Source organism: Catharus ustulatus, chromosome 1, assembly GCF_009819885.2.
Source record: "Catharus ustulatus isolate bCatUst1 chromosome 1, bCatUst1.pri.v2, whole genome shotgun sequence".
NCBI classification, from domain to species: domain Eukaryota; kingdom Metazoa; phylum Chordata; class Aves; order Passeriformes; family Turdidae; genus Catharus; species Catharus ustulatus.
The window spans coordinates 42,683,860-42,702,137 of NC_046221.1; the positions used below are offsets into that span (position 1 = coordinate 42,683,860).

Here is an 18,278-nt window from a genome sequence, read left to right on the forward strand (position 1 = left end):
GCATTTAGCATAGGCTGACTTTTTGAGCACAAAAACCACAAGGAGATTAGTACAATCCAATTTTTTCTCTTTCACATTTCAGAAAAATGTAACATTTGAAAACAAACTTAAGAAAAAATACTTCCACATGTGCTAATCATTATTTCTTAACAAAATTATTTTTATTCAGCAATCTCTAGCCTACATTTTCTGAAGGGCAACCTGGGCAGAGATGAGCAGCACAAAACAGACAAAGATTAATGAGTGATGTGGCAAGTTCCAGCAGAGAACAAGGCTGGGAAACAGAAAGCACAGAGGCTGTTACAGGTTTAAAGATGCAGAGGAAGAGAAGAGACATAGGACTGATCATTGGCTGAGGAATGAAATATCAAAATATACTCTGTAAAACCATTTAGTAGAGAGAAGGGCTGGTAGAAAGCAGATTACAAGAGCAGAGATGAGAGTGGCCATACGAGGGGCCCAGGAGACAGAAAACACACATCTGTCAGTGCTAAGAGCACAACTCATTTTCCAATTCAATATCACTCTTCAATCTGAACCAAGAAAAAAAGCATTTCTCATTTTGCCCTTTTCTCTGCATCTGGTGCAAGTCTGATTTTGAAATGGCACAGTGTCTGATATCACTCTTAATCAAAGTGTCATACTCCCACAACAGAGGTACAATTCTTGATCTACATTCCAATTGCCTAGTTATGACTCTGGGACTGGCAATAAAATGGAGTAAAAAGGTCAAGACAAAAAAAACAGAACAAAAATAAAGAATTGTCACAAAATAAACTGGCATAGAGTAACTCTCTCTCTCTCCTAGTCTTTTCAATTCCCTCCAATAAAGCAAAGCAAATAAAAAACCCCACCTATACACCTATTTATAGAACACAAAAGGAAAACACCACCAAGATTTCTCCACAATTTCTGTAAGGGTTTGACAATCCCATTGTAATATTTGTTTGAAAAAAATACAGCAAATTTGGTCTGAATTGTTTAGTCACAGGAACAGCACGTTCAGCCTTGTGAAAAGACAGTTTATATGACAGCTTGGGGAGGAAAAGAGCTGGTATCTGCTCTCCCTTTGCATAGTGATAATGTGCAGCTGCAGCACAGGGTAGCCACAGCTGGAAAGCCAATGATGGATGCAGTGTTTTGCAGCATATAAGATTCTAACACCTACTTTCCAATTTTCTCAAATAAAGAAAGGCAAGCAGATGACATTAGAAACGACAGAATAGTCAAGCACTGAGTCATCCATACTTTTGAGGTTTTTCACAGCTTTTTTTTCTCTGGCTAGCAGCTGCACAACAGGAACAGGAGTCATTCTGTCAAGACATTGTGCTCCATTCATTTAGACCTTCATACATTTACTTTCAGGAGAATAACAAGTTCACTAGACATGGTGTTTAAAAAAAGAAAAAGAAAAACAAGTGAAAAGGCAGTAACATCCACAAATTTAAGCTAATTGCTTTGTCTCTTACTGACTGAAAATGTTGAATGATGTATCTGCGGGCGGGTTGATCAATGTGGAACTATCTTCCGCCTTATCAGAATGCAATGCAGCTGCACAATGGAGGATGTCACAGAACAGTAGCTCCCCTCATGCCTGCCGTCCGATAAATAGTAACCATTGTTTGTCACAAGAAACCTAAATGCAGAACTCGGCAATATTACAAAACACTGAGAAGTTCTCTTAAGATCACAGGACAGTTGCAGAGTAACATAGTTCTTAAAAAGATGCTCTAGAGTGAAAATACAACAAATATTTTGATGGCCCCGAGTCAGGTTGTATTGTTGGTAATTTAGTTCATTAAAAAAAAAAAAAGCAGGTACTGTCTTGGTCTCCTGGTGCATCTGAGGCTGACAATACATGTTGGCTTGATGATCCTTTTCCACCTGCTTATCTTACTAAGAACTGCTAAAGATACCGATACTAACAGTCTCCAGAGGCAAGTACAGTGGCATCCTCCTGCATGTCACTAGAGCAGAGAGGAAAAGAAACAAAAATCATCCTTTGTGACAAAGAAAGAAATGTTCCAGAAGAGAGGTGGAGGAGAAAAAGAAGGGAAAGGGAATGGAAGACGAAAAAGGTAAATCTCAATTCTCCTTAGTTTAACAACTAAAAAGTAGAAGAAAAACAAAAAAAAAAAAAAAAAGAAATGTACTTTAAATATGCTTTCTAACTCAGCATTCTCAGTTCCAAGAAGATCTCAACAGTTTTCCACACAGTAACTGAGCTGCTACATCTGCTCAGAAGAATTGCAAAAGTTTCATTAGAACTGCCCCATTGGACAACTTTGAGTTTCTTTCTTCAGCAACTTTTATCTTTCTACCTTTTTAATGCCCATTCTCAGCTTTATAGTCAGTCCGTTTAAGTTTAGGAAATGGAAATACTATTTTCATAGAAGCCCCAGTCCACTACGAAGTTTCAAAGAGCATTTGATTTTGATGAAGTCTGTGTATAGTCTTTGTGTGTTCTAATTATTGGCAAATTGATGAAAAAATATTGATACTGAAAGCAAGAGCTCCAGTTTCATAATTCAACATATTTTTCTTATTGAACAGACTTACCTATAGCAAGTCTTCTGGTCTCTTTCCTTTTCCATTGCTAGTTAAAAGTGAATTTCAATTTAATTAATAAAATATCTTTTTCCCCAAGACAAGCCCTGATTTGTCTTTTCTGAGGCAATAAGCACAATCTTTTGAATAGCATACTTGAAAACTGCCAAAAGCAGTACAGTGTAAAAAGATACTACAGCAATTCTTTTCAAGAGGTGAGAAGGTGCTCTCAGTTGTGTTAAACCCAAGCAAAAGCAATGAGAATAGAGAATTTCCTGCAGCTGTCCTGGAGAGGAATCTGGGAGGTAGATATCTCTATGATATTGCTAATTATGAGGAAGAACATGTGGATGGCTATCATCATCACCTTAATCAATTACATTCTGCATTAAAATGAGATTATGAAAATAATGAAAATTAGCTACATTGAGACTTTATTCTTAACTAAAAAGTAAAAATTCTGCTTATTACCTAGAACTGATTCTTAATTACCTTAACTAGTGCTTCACTCTCATGAATCACAGAACTTTGGCACTGGTGATAAACAGTAGTTCTCTGTTTATATGTAGATAATATCCACACAGACATGGATGGCAGAAAGGACAAATTGGAGTAGCTCTGTGGTTTTAAGGGAGTATGCACAACCGAACATATAAGAACCAAACTGACTTCATCAATGTTTTGCGATTTTTGGTCTGTCTAGCTTTGTGTTTGAACAGTCACTGTAAGTCATGACTTAGCAATACCAGTGTTTTCTGAGTAAGACTTCTTGGAGAAGTGATGGAAGTTACTCAGGGCATGGCAGTGAAAAAGGAATAGCCGAGCACTTCTTGAGTGCTTTAAGCATTGATCTGAGCTTTTACAAAGGATTAACCAATCTTTCTTTCCCTTTGGTGAAATTGCTTCTCTCTTCTAATCAAGCCAAACACATATGTCTCTTTTCTGTATCTACCTTCCTTGGAAATATTCCAATTTTGTTTCACTAAGGCTGGAAGATACTCTTTTATCAACATCTCACTGCAGTTAATCTCTTTTTTTTTTAGTTTTTTTAAAATTGTACAGGAAAATATTTAATTACAATGCTTCACTCTAACAAGCCAGTTGCAGTGCTTTAATATATTAACACTGTTAAACCCCATTGAAGCAATATGGCAAAAGAAAAAGCCAAACAAAATAAAAAAAACCACTTTTACTTTTGTTAATGGGAAATTACAGTGTTGCCAGTACAACTGAAATGTGATTATGCCTTCTAAGGATTATCTTTCATACAGAAAATATGAAAGAGAAAAACTGAAGGGGGTTAATTTGCTCACTTATAAGCAACTAAGCTTATTTCTGAAGCATTCCACAATTTCCAAATGGACCCCAAAGCAAACGGGAAGATGGGATAACAAAACTTCCTCAATCAGTCTTTCAAAGAGAGATAGGGTAATTCATAAATGTGACTTAACATTCATGATTAACATTTTGCTGCTTTGATTTCTTACAGAATTCAGAACTTCAGAATCTACCTGAGGTTCTTTGAACATTCACTAGCAGAGCAACGTGTGCCAGACTCTTCCAGCTCACATCTCAGCATCCAGTTCCCACTGATACATCCTAAACACAGTGTGAAGGACTTATATTCACATATAGATGTGTGAATATACATCTTAGCCATAGGTATTTACGTGCTTTAGGAGAAGTGGAACAAGTTTCCAAGTGAGACACTGATACATGTACTTTTTCCTTCTCTTACTGGTGCAAAAATAGCATTTTAAATGAGAAACTGGATTCAGCCTGTTCTGGTATGGAGAGGATCAAAGTGAAGCAACACTTTTCTGTCAAAGTGTCTTAAATATGCATTTGATCTTTTTTTCTTAAGGATTTATATTCCAGCTAGTTAATAAGAAAGTACTCAAATCTGTATCTGTGTCTGTTTGCATATAAAGACTTCACTGGCACATACACAGAATGAGTAAGAGCCCATATTTCAGGAATTAGACACAGAGTAGAACAACCTCTCTTCCCAGTGCAGACAAATCTGCGTTCCAGAACACTGTCTCGCTGTACAATGGGATCTGATGTTGTGATCCATAATACTTGTTTTCACCCTCAAAGACTTAAGATTCAGCTTTACAAGTATTTCTAATACAATATTGCCTTGCTGTGGTTTAAAAGTGGAATAGGATTGCTCTACCAGACTTTACACTGCACAGAAAGGAACCACAAAAAGGCTGCCAGAGCCCTGAGTTCATAAAGTGACTCAAAAGGCTAGAGTAGCTAGAACATTTCAATCCCCTATATTTCTTTCCTTTTTCTTCCTGATAAATGTCCATTATTCAGTCCAAGTAGCCTTATCATCACCTGGGGCGATATCTATGTACTGGGCCTAATTAGTTAAAAATACAACACTGAAATCATGCCAAGCCTGCAATTAAGACACCATATTAATCTTAGTCAATAGCTTTATTCTGTTTGGTTTTCAGCTCGGAATAAAGATAAAGTGATGGATGGTAACCCTGAAATCTTATCCTCTTCAATCCCACAGGCTCTAATCTAAGGAAATGAGGTGGCACACTTCTCCTTGCTGTCCTGCCATGTCTCACCCCTGACCTAGAGCAATCACCTCTGAGAGATTGCTGATTGGCAACTATACCCTTTGGTCCTCATCAGTTCTTACTAGCAGAAGTTAGTAACAAATTACATGGATAGGTAACCCCAGCAGCTGATTAGAAAATATCAGGGTTTTTTGACAGAAATTTATAAAAGCAATTTAAAAATCATGACCACAAAATAGTGATGCAAACCTTAGGGGCTTGATATCTTTGTGATATTCAGTCATTTATAACCTATGGAGTATAAGGTAAAACTCACTCATAATGGTGGGCAGAAGGCACAGGTTTTAGCAGGTCTGATTTTTAAATTAAGCTTAAAATAATAAACCTCTTACTGTTTTTTTGGTGGTTTTTTTTTAAGATAAAAGAATGCCACAAAGACACAAGATCAGAGATCTCAAGATCAGAGCTCTGTTGTTTTCTTGCTACGCCTTTAAATTTGTCACGGCCTTTGGGAAGTCCAAATCACCCTGCTGATGAGGAAGAACTGGTAGAGTGTGGAGAAAAGGCTCAGCACCTTTACCTGCACGTGCTCAGACTTCCATCCTTCCCCTGCTCTGGTGCTCCCTCCCATACAAGGGGACGTGAAGATGAGCTCTGCCTGCTCAGAGCAGACGCAGCACGGCTGCAGTCCCGATGGATGACAGCTATTCTGAGGGCTTTGATGAGCTCTGTGTTCAAGTGTGCCAGGCCCAGGTGACAAAATACTCCATTCTGAATGCAAATCATGTGCAGAAGTTAACTAGCAAGGGCACCAGCCACAAAATCTGACCACATGTGAGTACAGTGACTTGGATCGTTTTCATCCTGCTCTTTTATTCACTCTTTATTAATTGAGTGGTGAAATTCAAAATAATATAATTCAGCCTTTATACTGCAGCATAGTAAAACTGACTTTCAGCTGTTTTCTAATTATTTCCACTTTCATATTACAGCAGTGACAGCCTATTATAATTTTTAAAAAAAGGAAAAAAAGAAAATTAAAGTAAAAAAAAAAAGAGGTTAGGAGGGCTTACAGAGTTGTCTTTCACCAGAAGAGCACAGCACTGGATTCCTGCCAACAGCATTTTGTGGGGATTCCAGGCAACAGAATCAGCCCTGCAAAAATCATAAATGGAGAAAGGGAGATGAAAATTGCATCTATAATCATGGGTACTTAAGAATCAAAAAAGTCCAAACACAATCCAAGCAAACAAATCAGATTTCCCACACCCCCACCCCCATCACAGGTTCAGAAATCTCTCCAACTATTTTTAAAACAGCAGCAATTATGGAAGCCAACAGGCCACATAAATTTCACTTAAATCCCTAATAAGTGAGTGCATGCACTAAAATGACTTACCTGTGGATACCATGAAGAAGTCTGCGATGCTTCCTTGATATCAAAGCTGAGCCACCCCAAGAAGCCTGTTGGAACATTTACAGAGTAAGAAAATATTATTTGCATACAGTCTTTTTGATAATACTTCAAGTAATAATTTCTAAAGATGTCTTATCTCATTTAAAACTTTGTTTTAAATGGTCAAGGCTAAAAGGCTAAATTTTGCTTTTAGTTTCATCTCCTGAAATAAAGATGGCAGCCTAGGGCTATACCTGAAATAGAGGAGGTTGTGGTCTGTGCCACAAGCCAGAGTGGCCCTTCTATGTAAGCAAGGGCAATGAACTGAAATATCCTTGCATTACCAGACTCATTCCTGATTCCAAATAGAGTTGTTTCCTTTCCCCCAGCCTTAAACTGCCAGTGACAGCAGAAAGCCCCAATTTGCACATCTTATTCCTGCCAGCCAATTCCTTTTTGAGAATTTCACAGGAGAAACAGTGGACAGTGATAATCTCCAGCAATTACAAAGGCCAGGCTCAGATTTTGCAGATATGAAAAGCAAAGTCTGTCAGTGGGCAATAGCAGCATTTCTTTCACCAGCAACCCAACTGACCTTAAAATGACTTAAGACTCCCTCAGCTCATCTAAAAACTAAGTGTGTGCTCTAAGAGTCACTTAGACCTTCTCTGTAGGGACAAGCTCTCCACTAAACTCCATATTTACTTCCACCTACTCTAGACACCCATTTTTGGGTGACACCTTTGGCAGATGTGTCTCTCCAGGGACTAGAGGAGTAACCCAGATAAGTTTGATTTCTGGAAAACCTGAACCAGGGAATGTGATTATTTTTCATGAATTCTGCAAGGATCATCAGGTGCTGTGAACCTTCAGCTCCCAAATAACAACATTCCTCCACAGTGCAAAGGTGAGATCATAAAAACACTAGACATGTAACACAGTGCATTTGAGAAGTTACTGCTAAATAAATAAATATATAAAACTATTTTTAATGTTCATGCAGTCAGAATTCACTCTAAGCAAACTACCTAAGCATAGTAAATATATGCTTGTTTGATTTTTGTTCTTTTTTTGCTTTCCTTGAAATAAAAATAAGTGATAGCTGATATACTAAATTATCATCAGTATTTGCTTCACAGGCCATACACAGATCTGCTATCTCTGGGAGACAGGATGGCAAAGGCTCACAAGAGAGATGAAAGTTATTAACTTGTCTTAAAAAGTCATTCTCATTAATGCCACAAATTAATAGATCGCATCATCTTTTACATTGCCATGCTCACAACTACCTTGCTGAGACAAGGTCTGCTGCACAAACTACAGGTGGGACCTAAGGTAGGAAATTTTATGCCTCAAACTTCATGGTAATCCTGCAGAACCATGACTTGTAACTTTTTTTCTCCAGCTAGTTCAAATTTGCCATGCTATAGGATGACAGTAAAACTGAAATTCCTATTCAGAGATAAATTTTACTCCTCTCATTCTATGATTCAGTAAAGTGAAAACAGTAACTCAGTTATTCTCTGATTTTCAGAATTTATTAACAATCCATTAAAATACAATAATTTTTTACAAAATTTGTATCCAAGGTTTCTGTGTTTGAAAAAGTTGACATTCTCACACTGTTTGTGAAAAACAGGACTAGAGAGGCATTTGAGAGGTCATCTCAAGCGTGTGTCACCCCCAAGGGCAAGATTAGCCATACTCCTCTCATTTCTCTCAACTACATCTTTTCTAGAGATTATTAATCAATGAATAAATTACACCTGTAATCAGCATTGAAAGGAAAAGAAAATGCAGTGATAGACCAGCAATTGCTGCCTCCACAGCATTATTGGCCTGATTTTCTGCCTTTTTTAAAAAAACTACCACTGGAGATCTAGATGAGAGAAATTATATTACTGTCCTTGAGCCACAGTAAAACAAGATGAATTTGTGACCCGTGTTTCTTTACCCATTTCAAAGAGCAAGTGCTTAAGGATTCAAGGCTCAAAAAAAACCAAAACAGCAACAAAACACCCAAACCCAAAAAAAAACCCGCAACAAAATGACAACCAAAAAAAAAAACCAAAAAAAAAAAGCAAAAGCAATCAAAACAAAAACCAAATTAATAAGAAGGCTTTTAAGAAGGCTGAGAATCACTGGCTTTGTCTGGTTTTAAAGGCCTCTCTAACGACGGAGCCTGACAATTAAATCACATAATTTGTGGTAACAAGAATAACACCATTTTAATTTAAAGTGTCAGTTCTAAACAATGTTACCATTTGTCACACCTCCACCACCAGGGGATCAGATTATTCCTTTTCTTTTAGCAGCCCCTTTTAAAGATTCTGCAGACTATTGCGTTCTGCTTATTTGTCTTTTCTAGTTTAAATAACATCAGTGCTTTCCATGTTTCCTCATTGGTCATAATTTCTAGATATGATTCTGTTTATCTACACTGCTTTCCCATTTTCTCTTCTTTCGCCTATAGGGCCTTCTTGAACTGCATCTTTTTATTTGGACAAAATTTAGATAAAGCAGATGGCATGTGAAGAAGAAAAAAATAATAATTTTATGTACCTCCTTTATTCAAATCTGATAGGTATTTAACTCTATTTGAAAATATCACTGCTTTGTGAACCATTAAAAGATCTGGGCTTTACACAGTGAAGATCTCCTATCTAGCCATCAGTCCCCAGCCTGTGTTTGTGTATTTGAGTACTGCAGCTTAGAATTCTATCTTTATTGAACTGTCGCCTAGTTTTTCCACCTTTTTCTCCAAATTGTCAAAATCCCTTTGATTTCTAATCCTGTCCTCCCACTGCCTTTTTTAGAAGTCTTGTCGTTTTCAAATTTGTCAGCATTCTTTTTCATCCAAGTTATTTAATGAAAAGACTAGATAATTTCTACCCTAAGATAGACCTTTGAGGAATCCTGCTCAAAATTTTTTCCCCCTTTCAGTGAACCGCCACTAACTGCTTTGTGGGAATGATTTTCCAGCCAGGTTTTCACTCACTACCAGAGCAACAACTTGGCCCATTTCTCTGGCATTTTGATGAGATATTGCAAAGACACAGTAAAGTTGACTGCTTCTCCTCCATCCCCGAGTCTACAGAAGGAGGGCAGATTGGTCAGACTACAATAACACATTTTGTTTAAGACAAATCCAGCTGAGAGCAATACAGGGTAACTCAAAACACGACTGTCCAACACAATGTAATTGGTAAATAGGTATGAGAAAATTAGTGTTTCATAGGCAACAAATCACTTACAGCTGAATGATGGGAATCACAGTGTGCACTGCCTGATTAAGCTAATTACCTAAGCACGGGCTAATAGGTCAAGCATGATTTTCTCTACTGGCCTAATAATAGGAGAAAAAAAAATAGTCAAAGCCAGGACCATCAGGAAAGAAATACATAGCATTTGAAGTTACATGAAGACAATACATGACATTCACAGATGCTGGAGGGCATATTGAGGATACAAAACAAGTTATTAAGAAAGGCAGCAGAGATGGAGGTTAAAATACAGTAAGCAACTGGAATGTTGCAATGTGAAGAAAATAATCTTGATATAGCCTCTGCTCTTAGAGCTTGTCTGAGCAGCTTGACTGCTAGGGCAGTTTGGACCTACTGGTATAATCTTCTTAAAATGTTTTCCTTAACTCACCTCTTCCTCTCTGATTTGTCTTAATATCAGAGCTTATCTACTATTTCTGACTTTATTGATATTTATCTTCCTGAAGCTTACCGAATTTCTGTTGACATTCTCCCTTTTGCCCTTTCTAAGAATCACAAGCTTTATCATTTAATATTTAATGAAAAGAGTCTCCCTAAGGCAAACACATCAATTTTTGGGATCAGAAAATATTCTGAAATGAGATAAATCAGTGTAAATCTGGAAACAACACCACTGACATTCATATAAGATATTCTTAGTAACAGCTTGGGAGCACACTTACAGTAGATAATCCTGATGCCTATCAATGATACATGAAAAGTCCTAAATTAGACAAGCTTACCTGGGTTTTACTCTTTATTTTGATTGTACTGTACCTTTTTTCCTTCAATGTTACAGCAGGCCTAAACAGCAGTACACACTTGTTGGGCTGCATAATAACATGTAAATCATTCAACAAGAAGCCAGGCCTTTCAGCAGACTGTAGATTCTCAAAGATTTCAAAAATATTACATTCTATCCTATAGTGATAGGAGATATGCTTGCTTAAAAAAAATTTAAAAATCCAACTTTTCTCTGTTTCTTATGGTCTTTCTGAATGGCAGAGACCCAGTCTCACTGTATCTGCTCACATACAATTTCATCAAATCTATTTCTAGTGGTGCTGTGAGAGAAGTGCCACACTAAGAGTCACAGTTTGCTCATTTTACCATAGCACACTTGTATATACATGTGTGCCTGATGTCACTTCTGTGGAAGGTTTTCTGTCTTTTCTCATATCCTGTTCTCTTACAAATACATCTAAAAACTTTTAATGAAAAAATAGAGAAACAGCCATCCACCCAACCCTGCATATAGTGTGAAAGATAGAAAAAATACTGATAGAACTTCTGAGAACCACTGAGAGGCCCATAATGTGAATCACATCTTAAGAGAACAATTCATCTTCCAGACTACAAACTCAGTTTATTACTGGACATTTGTCCATCTACTGGGAAACAATTAACATCTGACAACTACAGTAATTTCAAAACAGAAAATAACTTAAAATATTCCTGGACATTTCACCTTAGTTCAACATAAATTGGAAGAATAAAGTTGGTTCTTTTCAAAACATTAAGAATTTGCTAAAGTCCAGAACAGGACCCAGGCTTATCCCATGATATTTTAGTTCAGCTACAGGGAGACTACTCACTGTTCTCCTACAGCCACTGGAGATGGCTCCAGCCACATCTATTTGACTCACCTAAGGTCCAACAAAGATTCCAACTACATCCCTCTTTCCACCAGCTATACACAGACACACAAGAGAGTTGTCTAACAAGAATGCTGAACTTCTGTGGAAAAATCTAAGGAGTCCTCAGCAGCACACAGCTGTGAGGAGGCTTGACAGACATTTTAAATATTCAGCCTAAATTCTGCATTTTTGTCTTCAAGAATATAAGAAAACTCTTTCGACTCACAGATATAGTGACTTTATTTATTAACGTCTGTGAGACACTTATTTGAAACGTGCATCACTGCCTATGTGATCTTTCTTTAGATATTCAACATTATACAAACATCTCAGAAATCTGGAGTAGGTCTGGAAACCTCCACAAATATTGCTCCAGATTCTCTTATTGCTCCATGACTTTTAATGTAGCCATTCTGGATTTGTGGCATTGCAACTATAAAGAGCATGCAATTTTAGAAAATATGAAGTGGCCTATCTTTAGAAAAATACATTTACAGCTAACTCTTTCAAGTCATAAATAGGCACAGTGATTATTCCAAAAATATTAATGAATGGATTTTAATACCTAAACCCAAAGTTACAAAGAATTTTTTTTTTAAATAAAAAAACAGTTTAGGAAAATGTAAGAACATATACAGGAAATTCAAAACTGTGAATATGAAACAGAATAATTTATGACTGGTTGAGCCAGAAGCATATCTTTATTTTAACGTGTACAAACTTCACGCCACAGTTCTAATGTGTCTATACCACAACAGAATATGGGGAGAATCAAAACTTATGTTTGTATATAATCACTCTTAAAGCATTTTTAGGAGGTAGCAAGAAAATTATAAAATAATTTTGAAATATAACCCGACCATAACAAAACATCTTTGGCTTCTTGTCAGAACCAAGTTATTTGCTGTTTTTCAGTATATGTATCACAGTCAAATCAGAACATATGTCTGGCCCCTATGCAAGGAGAAAGAAATGTTATTAGAGCCCAACTTCTAAAAAGAAATATCAACAGTCAAAGTAAAATAGCAATTATAAAAAAGCAGTGCTAAACAAAACCATGCAGTATACAAACTCACATCAACATGAAGCCAGAGGCCATGCTTTTCACAGATATCAGCAATTTTATCCAGAGGATCAAATGCTCCCAGCACAGTTGTGCCTGCTGTAGCACAGACAAGAAATGGTGCTGACCCCTGCAATAGGATCCAAAACAAAAAAAATCATAATTTGCACTGCTCATCTCTTCCTTGTATACGTGCAGAGCTAAAGTACAAAAAGATGTAGGAATGTAGGATAAAGATGTGACAATCTACATTTTCTTTTCCCAGCAGAAGTTACTGCATTTAATAGCGCTGAATCGCTCATCTTTTCTTTTTTTTCATTCAAAAAAAAAAAAAGGCATTTTCCATTTCTAGTTAACACCATCCCAAGGCAGACTTCTGCAGCTTCAGACTGTTTTGACAGATGCTAGTTTTGTCAAAATCAAAACATACCGATCTATGACATCTCTCTTTATACACTGATTTTCAATTCTCAGTCATTCACATTTCCCTACCATATATGCTGTCATTCTGACTGATAAAACAAAGCTATTAGCTCAGCCAGCAGACTACCCATGCAAGGAAAGGGCTCATCCCTTTAGGATTTCCACCTGCAGTGTCTCTACAACACCCCTGCTCTCTGCCTGGTGTAGAGGGAACTTCAGCAAGGGAACGTGATATGCCTGCAGCCACACTGGTGTGTGCTGTGACAGGGACAGTCACTGTCAGATCCCACCCCTGACCTACAGCTTAGTGCTATTCCCTGGTCCCACTCCTCTGCCTAGGAAAGAAGAAGGGCTGTAGACAGTGACTGAATGTTGGGAGAGAGACTGCTGGAAATCTCAGATGGTGTTAAGGTCAGGCAGGTGGGATAAGGACAACTTTTGTTGGGTTGTGGAATCAGCCAGCCACTGACAGCCATCCATCTTTGCTTGCCTTCACCTAAGGCTCACAGACCCTCCAGATCCATCTGTTGGGGATATTAGGAGCAGAAACTGCAACAAAGAAAACAATTGGTGGAGTCTGAAACAACTCCATGAAACTGAGGGTATCGGCCCCAGTAATGACTGTGCAGTCTCATCTGCTGGTAAATGCATGCTGGAAGAACGCATGCTGTTCAGCATCTGGCCTAGAGAATAACAACACGTTTACTAGAAGAAGCACTAAAGTTGTTACTAAGTTTTACAAGCTGGGATCACTGAAGTTCATTTGCAGTGAATTAGATCTCTCTGATGATGTAAGTGTGTCTGTGGAGGTAACTCAGTTGAGCTTTGGTGAATCAGCTGCAAAATCAAACTCCACAAAATCTTCCATGTATCTTCACCCAGCTGAAATCCAACATATTTTTTTCCTTCTTTTTTTCTTTTTTTTTAAGTGTTGCTATTTTAAGCATGTACAGAGACAGGCTTTTATACTTCTGACAGTTTTATACTTCTTTACAGTGTAGAAGACTGTTAAAATGGTACGTAATCATGATTTATTTATATTTTAGATTTTCTTTACAAATGGCTAAAGCCGTGAAAAGTAACATTGGAATGAACTTAAATTAATCCCATACATTCACAAAGACTTACCAGTCTTTAATTCACATCTTGGTCATTTATTCTGAGTACAAGCTACCACAATAGTTAATCAAACTTACAAATCAGCTTGAAGCTTGAGTACAGAACACTCACAAGTGAGGCAAAGATGTATCCAAGGCATCTATTTTCTGTTAGTGTTTCCAGCAATTTTGTCCCACAGCTACATCAAAGTCAAAGGTTCTCAAGCAGCCAATTGGTAGCACAACTGAATACAGGAACAAGTCTCAGATCTCTACAAATTCCAGTAATTGCTACCAATATACTTTTCCCACAAAGAAGGGAATTAAATTTTTATTACTCTTGACAATATAGTTAAACTAATCTTCCTGTCTAAATCCTTTAAAAAGAAAAGATTCTTGCCATTCATATTCAGTGATCATTTTGTGCTTCAATCACTAGCAAATGTTGTCTGGAGTCATTAGAATATTTACTGTAATTCACTGAAGTGTCCTTCTGTAAAAGTTGTAAAGTAGCACTTTGTCAAGGACACACTGAAGCTCTGATGAAATGAACACCTTCCAATAGACCTGTAACTTCCTTCAAAATGCAAGTGAAATCATGTTTTCCTGTAAGCAGAGCATTTTAATATAGAGCATTTGTTTTTAAATTGCAGAGTATGATACTGAGGTTGACCTTTCTAAAAAGCTCATAAATGCCAGATGATTTCTTTCAAATGACCATTACATATATTGTTACAAGAATGAGAATACTGTTCATGCAACAGCAAAGGATTGATTCTCCTAAAAGCCTGCTTCCTCTTGCTTTATTTCAGTCCCTTCTCTGCCCCCCAGCTTGCTCCAATGAGTAAAGTACAGGTTGTCTTCCTCAGAAAATGTAAAGTACAGAAAGAGGCAAGCAAGAGAGTTTGCTAGATCATTTGGGCCCCCATCATAGCATCAATAGCTCTGCTATCCAGCATGAAACTCTAGTAAGAGATTGTTGTTTGGCAGAAAATGTATCCAAATCAGAACTTAAGGAAAGCTGTTGTGGCTGTGCCAGTGCAGGACAGGACAGGACTGCCTTGGGTTTTCTATTAGCCAAAAAGATGAATTTCCCAAGATAGGATTCCATGGAAGGTATCGTCCATGCCATGGACATTGCACTAGTTGCTTTGCATTCTCTCCCCAGGAGAGAATTCTACTGCTCTGATGCACAAACTGGAAGTGAGAAATGGGGTGAGCTAACCAAGCCAAAATAAGATCCTGTTGGAAGTCACATTTAGTCCTCCAAGCTCTCTAAAATAAATTATGTTGACTATAGGTAAGGGCTGTCTTACAGATTGTGGGAATGTATGTCTACACACATCAGTGCCTTTCCAAATTCTCGGCTTCGACTTTCTACTTGGCAAAGTCCCTAGGGGAAACGAGGCACATCTCTGCACTCTCCCTAGAATAATAGAAAGGACAGAATTTGAAGCTTGTAAGATAGAGACTAAGCCACATGTTACAATTCTTCCTCGCTGCAGAGGCAGTAGAGCAATAGCTGCTGTAATTAAATGAAAAACTGTTTTAGGAAAACATACTGCATCCATTTAAAAAAGGATCAAGGGCAAAGGAAATCCTATAAGAAATGCCCTAAATACTTCAGAGCAGCATTGTACTCAGGACTTTCATTAGCAGGAAACACCCTGTGGAATTTTCCTCCCTTCTAAGAGTGTAGAACCCATAAGCCTTGGCTTGTTCCACAAGTTTGTGGGAAACAGATTGCACCTGCAAGAAAGACATTGTTACATTAACTGCCCTATTTTTAAGATTTTGGTCACTCTTAGTTTTCCTTCCTTTCACTCAGACACATGCACACAGTCTGCATACACTCCTCTCTCCTTCAAACTCTCTCTCCCCCTCTCACCTCTTTCCTGGCCCGCTGGACTTGTTTCTCCAGTTCCTCAGGTATCATCTTACCTCTAAGGGACACAGATTTAAAACTTTTTCAGTTACATTCAAATAGGTTAGTTATGTACAGCACTACTGCATTTTAAAAAGGCTCAGAGATCAGTCATGGCTTTTGCTTTCTTACCTTTCATCTGTTTGGATGAAATACACGTTCTCTGTACCAATACCCAGGAAGGAGGCTGCCTTCTTCATGGAGTAATGGCACTGTAGGTGAGAGAGGCACCAAAAAAAAAAGTACATACGCAATTAAACAAGAGAAACTAATTCCTTAACATAGGGAATAGTGACAAGTACAACAGCACCTAACAGGCACAAAAGCATATTCTAGCACAAAAAGAACACTGATAAGGTACATATTGTAAAGCCCATCTTGTACTCCACACGCACAGAAAACTGGGGAAAATAAGACAAAAAGAGATGTGCACCATATTTAAAACGCAGGCTTAATAAAAAAGTTACAATTTCTATCTCATGTAATTTTTCTTAGAGCTGGTTCTGCATTAGAATGAGAAGTAGAAGCTTTGAAGTGTCATCAGGAAAGAATTATTAATTAATTGTTTCAAAACGTTTTAATAGAACTGAGTCAAAAATACCAATGAGAGTAAGAGCTATGAAATGCATGAGGAAAAGGGTCTAAAGGCTGCTTAACTCAACAGCCTGGAAGCAATTAATTAGGTCTGAAAGTCCAAAAACACCACTCCTTGGAAACAGGACCCTTAGTTAGGATGTGTATTTGAAGCCTCTACTACTTTTTTTATGCTTGTACAAACTCTGTATGCTTTCTCTAATCCTCAGCTGGTGGCCACTACCAGAAGCAGGAATATTCTGCTGTAACTGACCCATGGCCTAATTCAGCAACCCATGTTCACAGGATGAAGGAGCTCAAGTCCCAAGACCTACAAAAGCTTCAGATGTGGTAAAATGGGGATTTGCAAGGCTTTCAACATCCTATCTCCACAAAAGGATCTGGAAATCATGGTGGTATGAAGATATTTGTGTGAGTGCGAACCTTAGAAACTAGTATGAAAACAAGCAGACATCACACAGGACTCAGTACGTCTTCAGACTTTACTGTGGATTTTGCAAAAGGTTCGAGTGTGGGCCAGTCTGCATTATTCAGAAAACTGAGTTACTGTTTTAGCTAGGTCTCATCATAGAGACATATCCGAATGGGTACACAGACACATTCAAGCCACCTCTCACTTTGCACTGAATAAAGGTCATCAGTCTATGAAGCTTGTAAAGTGAGTCTAAAAGAGGATTTTAGAAATGGGTGTTTATTTAATCAGAATGTAGTAAAATTACTAAGGTGAGAATGCTGTCCAGGCTCACAGACCACTACATACTTTTTACAAACTTTTTCCTTTTCAACAAATGGTAACGGTTTATCTAACCATATTTCCAACATTCACTTTTGTAAGGACCTGTTGTACTGTGGATACTGTTATTCCAGCACAAGAACACTTTGTCTTATTCCAGAAGAAGAGTACACTGATCTCTGCTTAATTTGACTTCAAGATTAGCCTGGAAATTCAAGATACAGTAACCTTCTTAACCTGAAGGTATTTAGACATCAAAACTACCCACTTACAGCAGTGGAGTTGCTTTTGAGACCATAGGACAAGACAGTTCTTCTCAGAACCAAGACCATCCAACCCTTGGATTATCACTGCCCTTCTCACAAAAATAAAATGGTCTCTTTTGCCCGTTATTACTGAAGGGTTAAAATAATGCATACTCCAGCAAATGCAAAGATGTCTAGAATTGTAACTTCTTATACAGGAGGTGAAGCCAGGTGGTTAATTAATTCCATTTTCTTCCTGAGAGTTCACACAAATGCAGTTACTGCAGAACATAATTATGAAAAATGTACAACATTTTAATGTGTGGGCATGAATGTATTAAGGGTATTAAAGCCTGTCACGCTTCTTTTGATGAGATGGATGATCTCAGAGGGTTCTTTTTCTTTTTGACAAAGAGGTTTCCCCCACCATCACCCACTTTTTAAACAAAGGCATACAAAGACACTACCTGATGCTACTGAGTAGTTTTAATAAAGCTTAATTTGTAACATGACACATCCGCAAGGCCTTCAGGGCTCAGTCATTTAGACTGTTACAAGAATAATAACATACATAGGTGGATAATTAGTCTTACATTACATCAATAAAGGTAATAATGATTGTAAGTGGCTGTGTGCTGTTCAGCAGAAGTTTGGAGATGTTTTTGATTGACTAGTGAATCACTTAAAATACAAGTTGCCTCCATCACTGATATCTAGCCATTACTTTCAAATGAAAGGTATGAATCACCAAGAATAATCCGATTGCTCCAAACTGAGTAAGCAGCAGACCTGCAAATTCAGTATACTAGTAAGCAG

The 18,278-nt window shown here is 37.7% G+C and overlaps 1 protein-coding gene across 2 annotated transcripts in view; it reads right to left on the bottom strand.

Moving 5' to 3' along the window:
* GADL1 (glutamate decarboxylase like 1) overlaps window positions 1–18,278 on the bottom strand; it is an 82,852-nt gene that overhangs the window by 44,424 nt on the left and 20,150 nt on the right. For both annotated transcript variants that reach the window (XM_033064870.1, XM_033064877.1), the window contains exons 7-11: window positions 16,023–16,102; window positions 15,855–15,909; window positions 12,460–12,576; window positions 6,487–6,551; window positions 6,161–6,242 (exon numbers count right to left, since the gene is read on the bottom strand). In XM_033064870.1, the coding sequence (XP_032920761.1) occupies window positions 6,161–6,242; window positions 6,487–6,551; window positions 12,460–12,576; window positions 15,855–15,909; window positions 16,023–16,102 (399 nt within the window). The remainder of the gene's footprint in view (window positions 1–6,160; window positions 6,243–6,486; window positions 6,552–12,459; window positions 12,577–15,854; window positions 15,910–16,022; window positions 16,103–18,278) is intronic.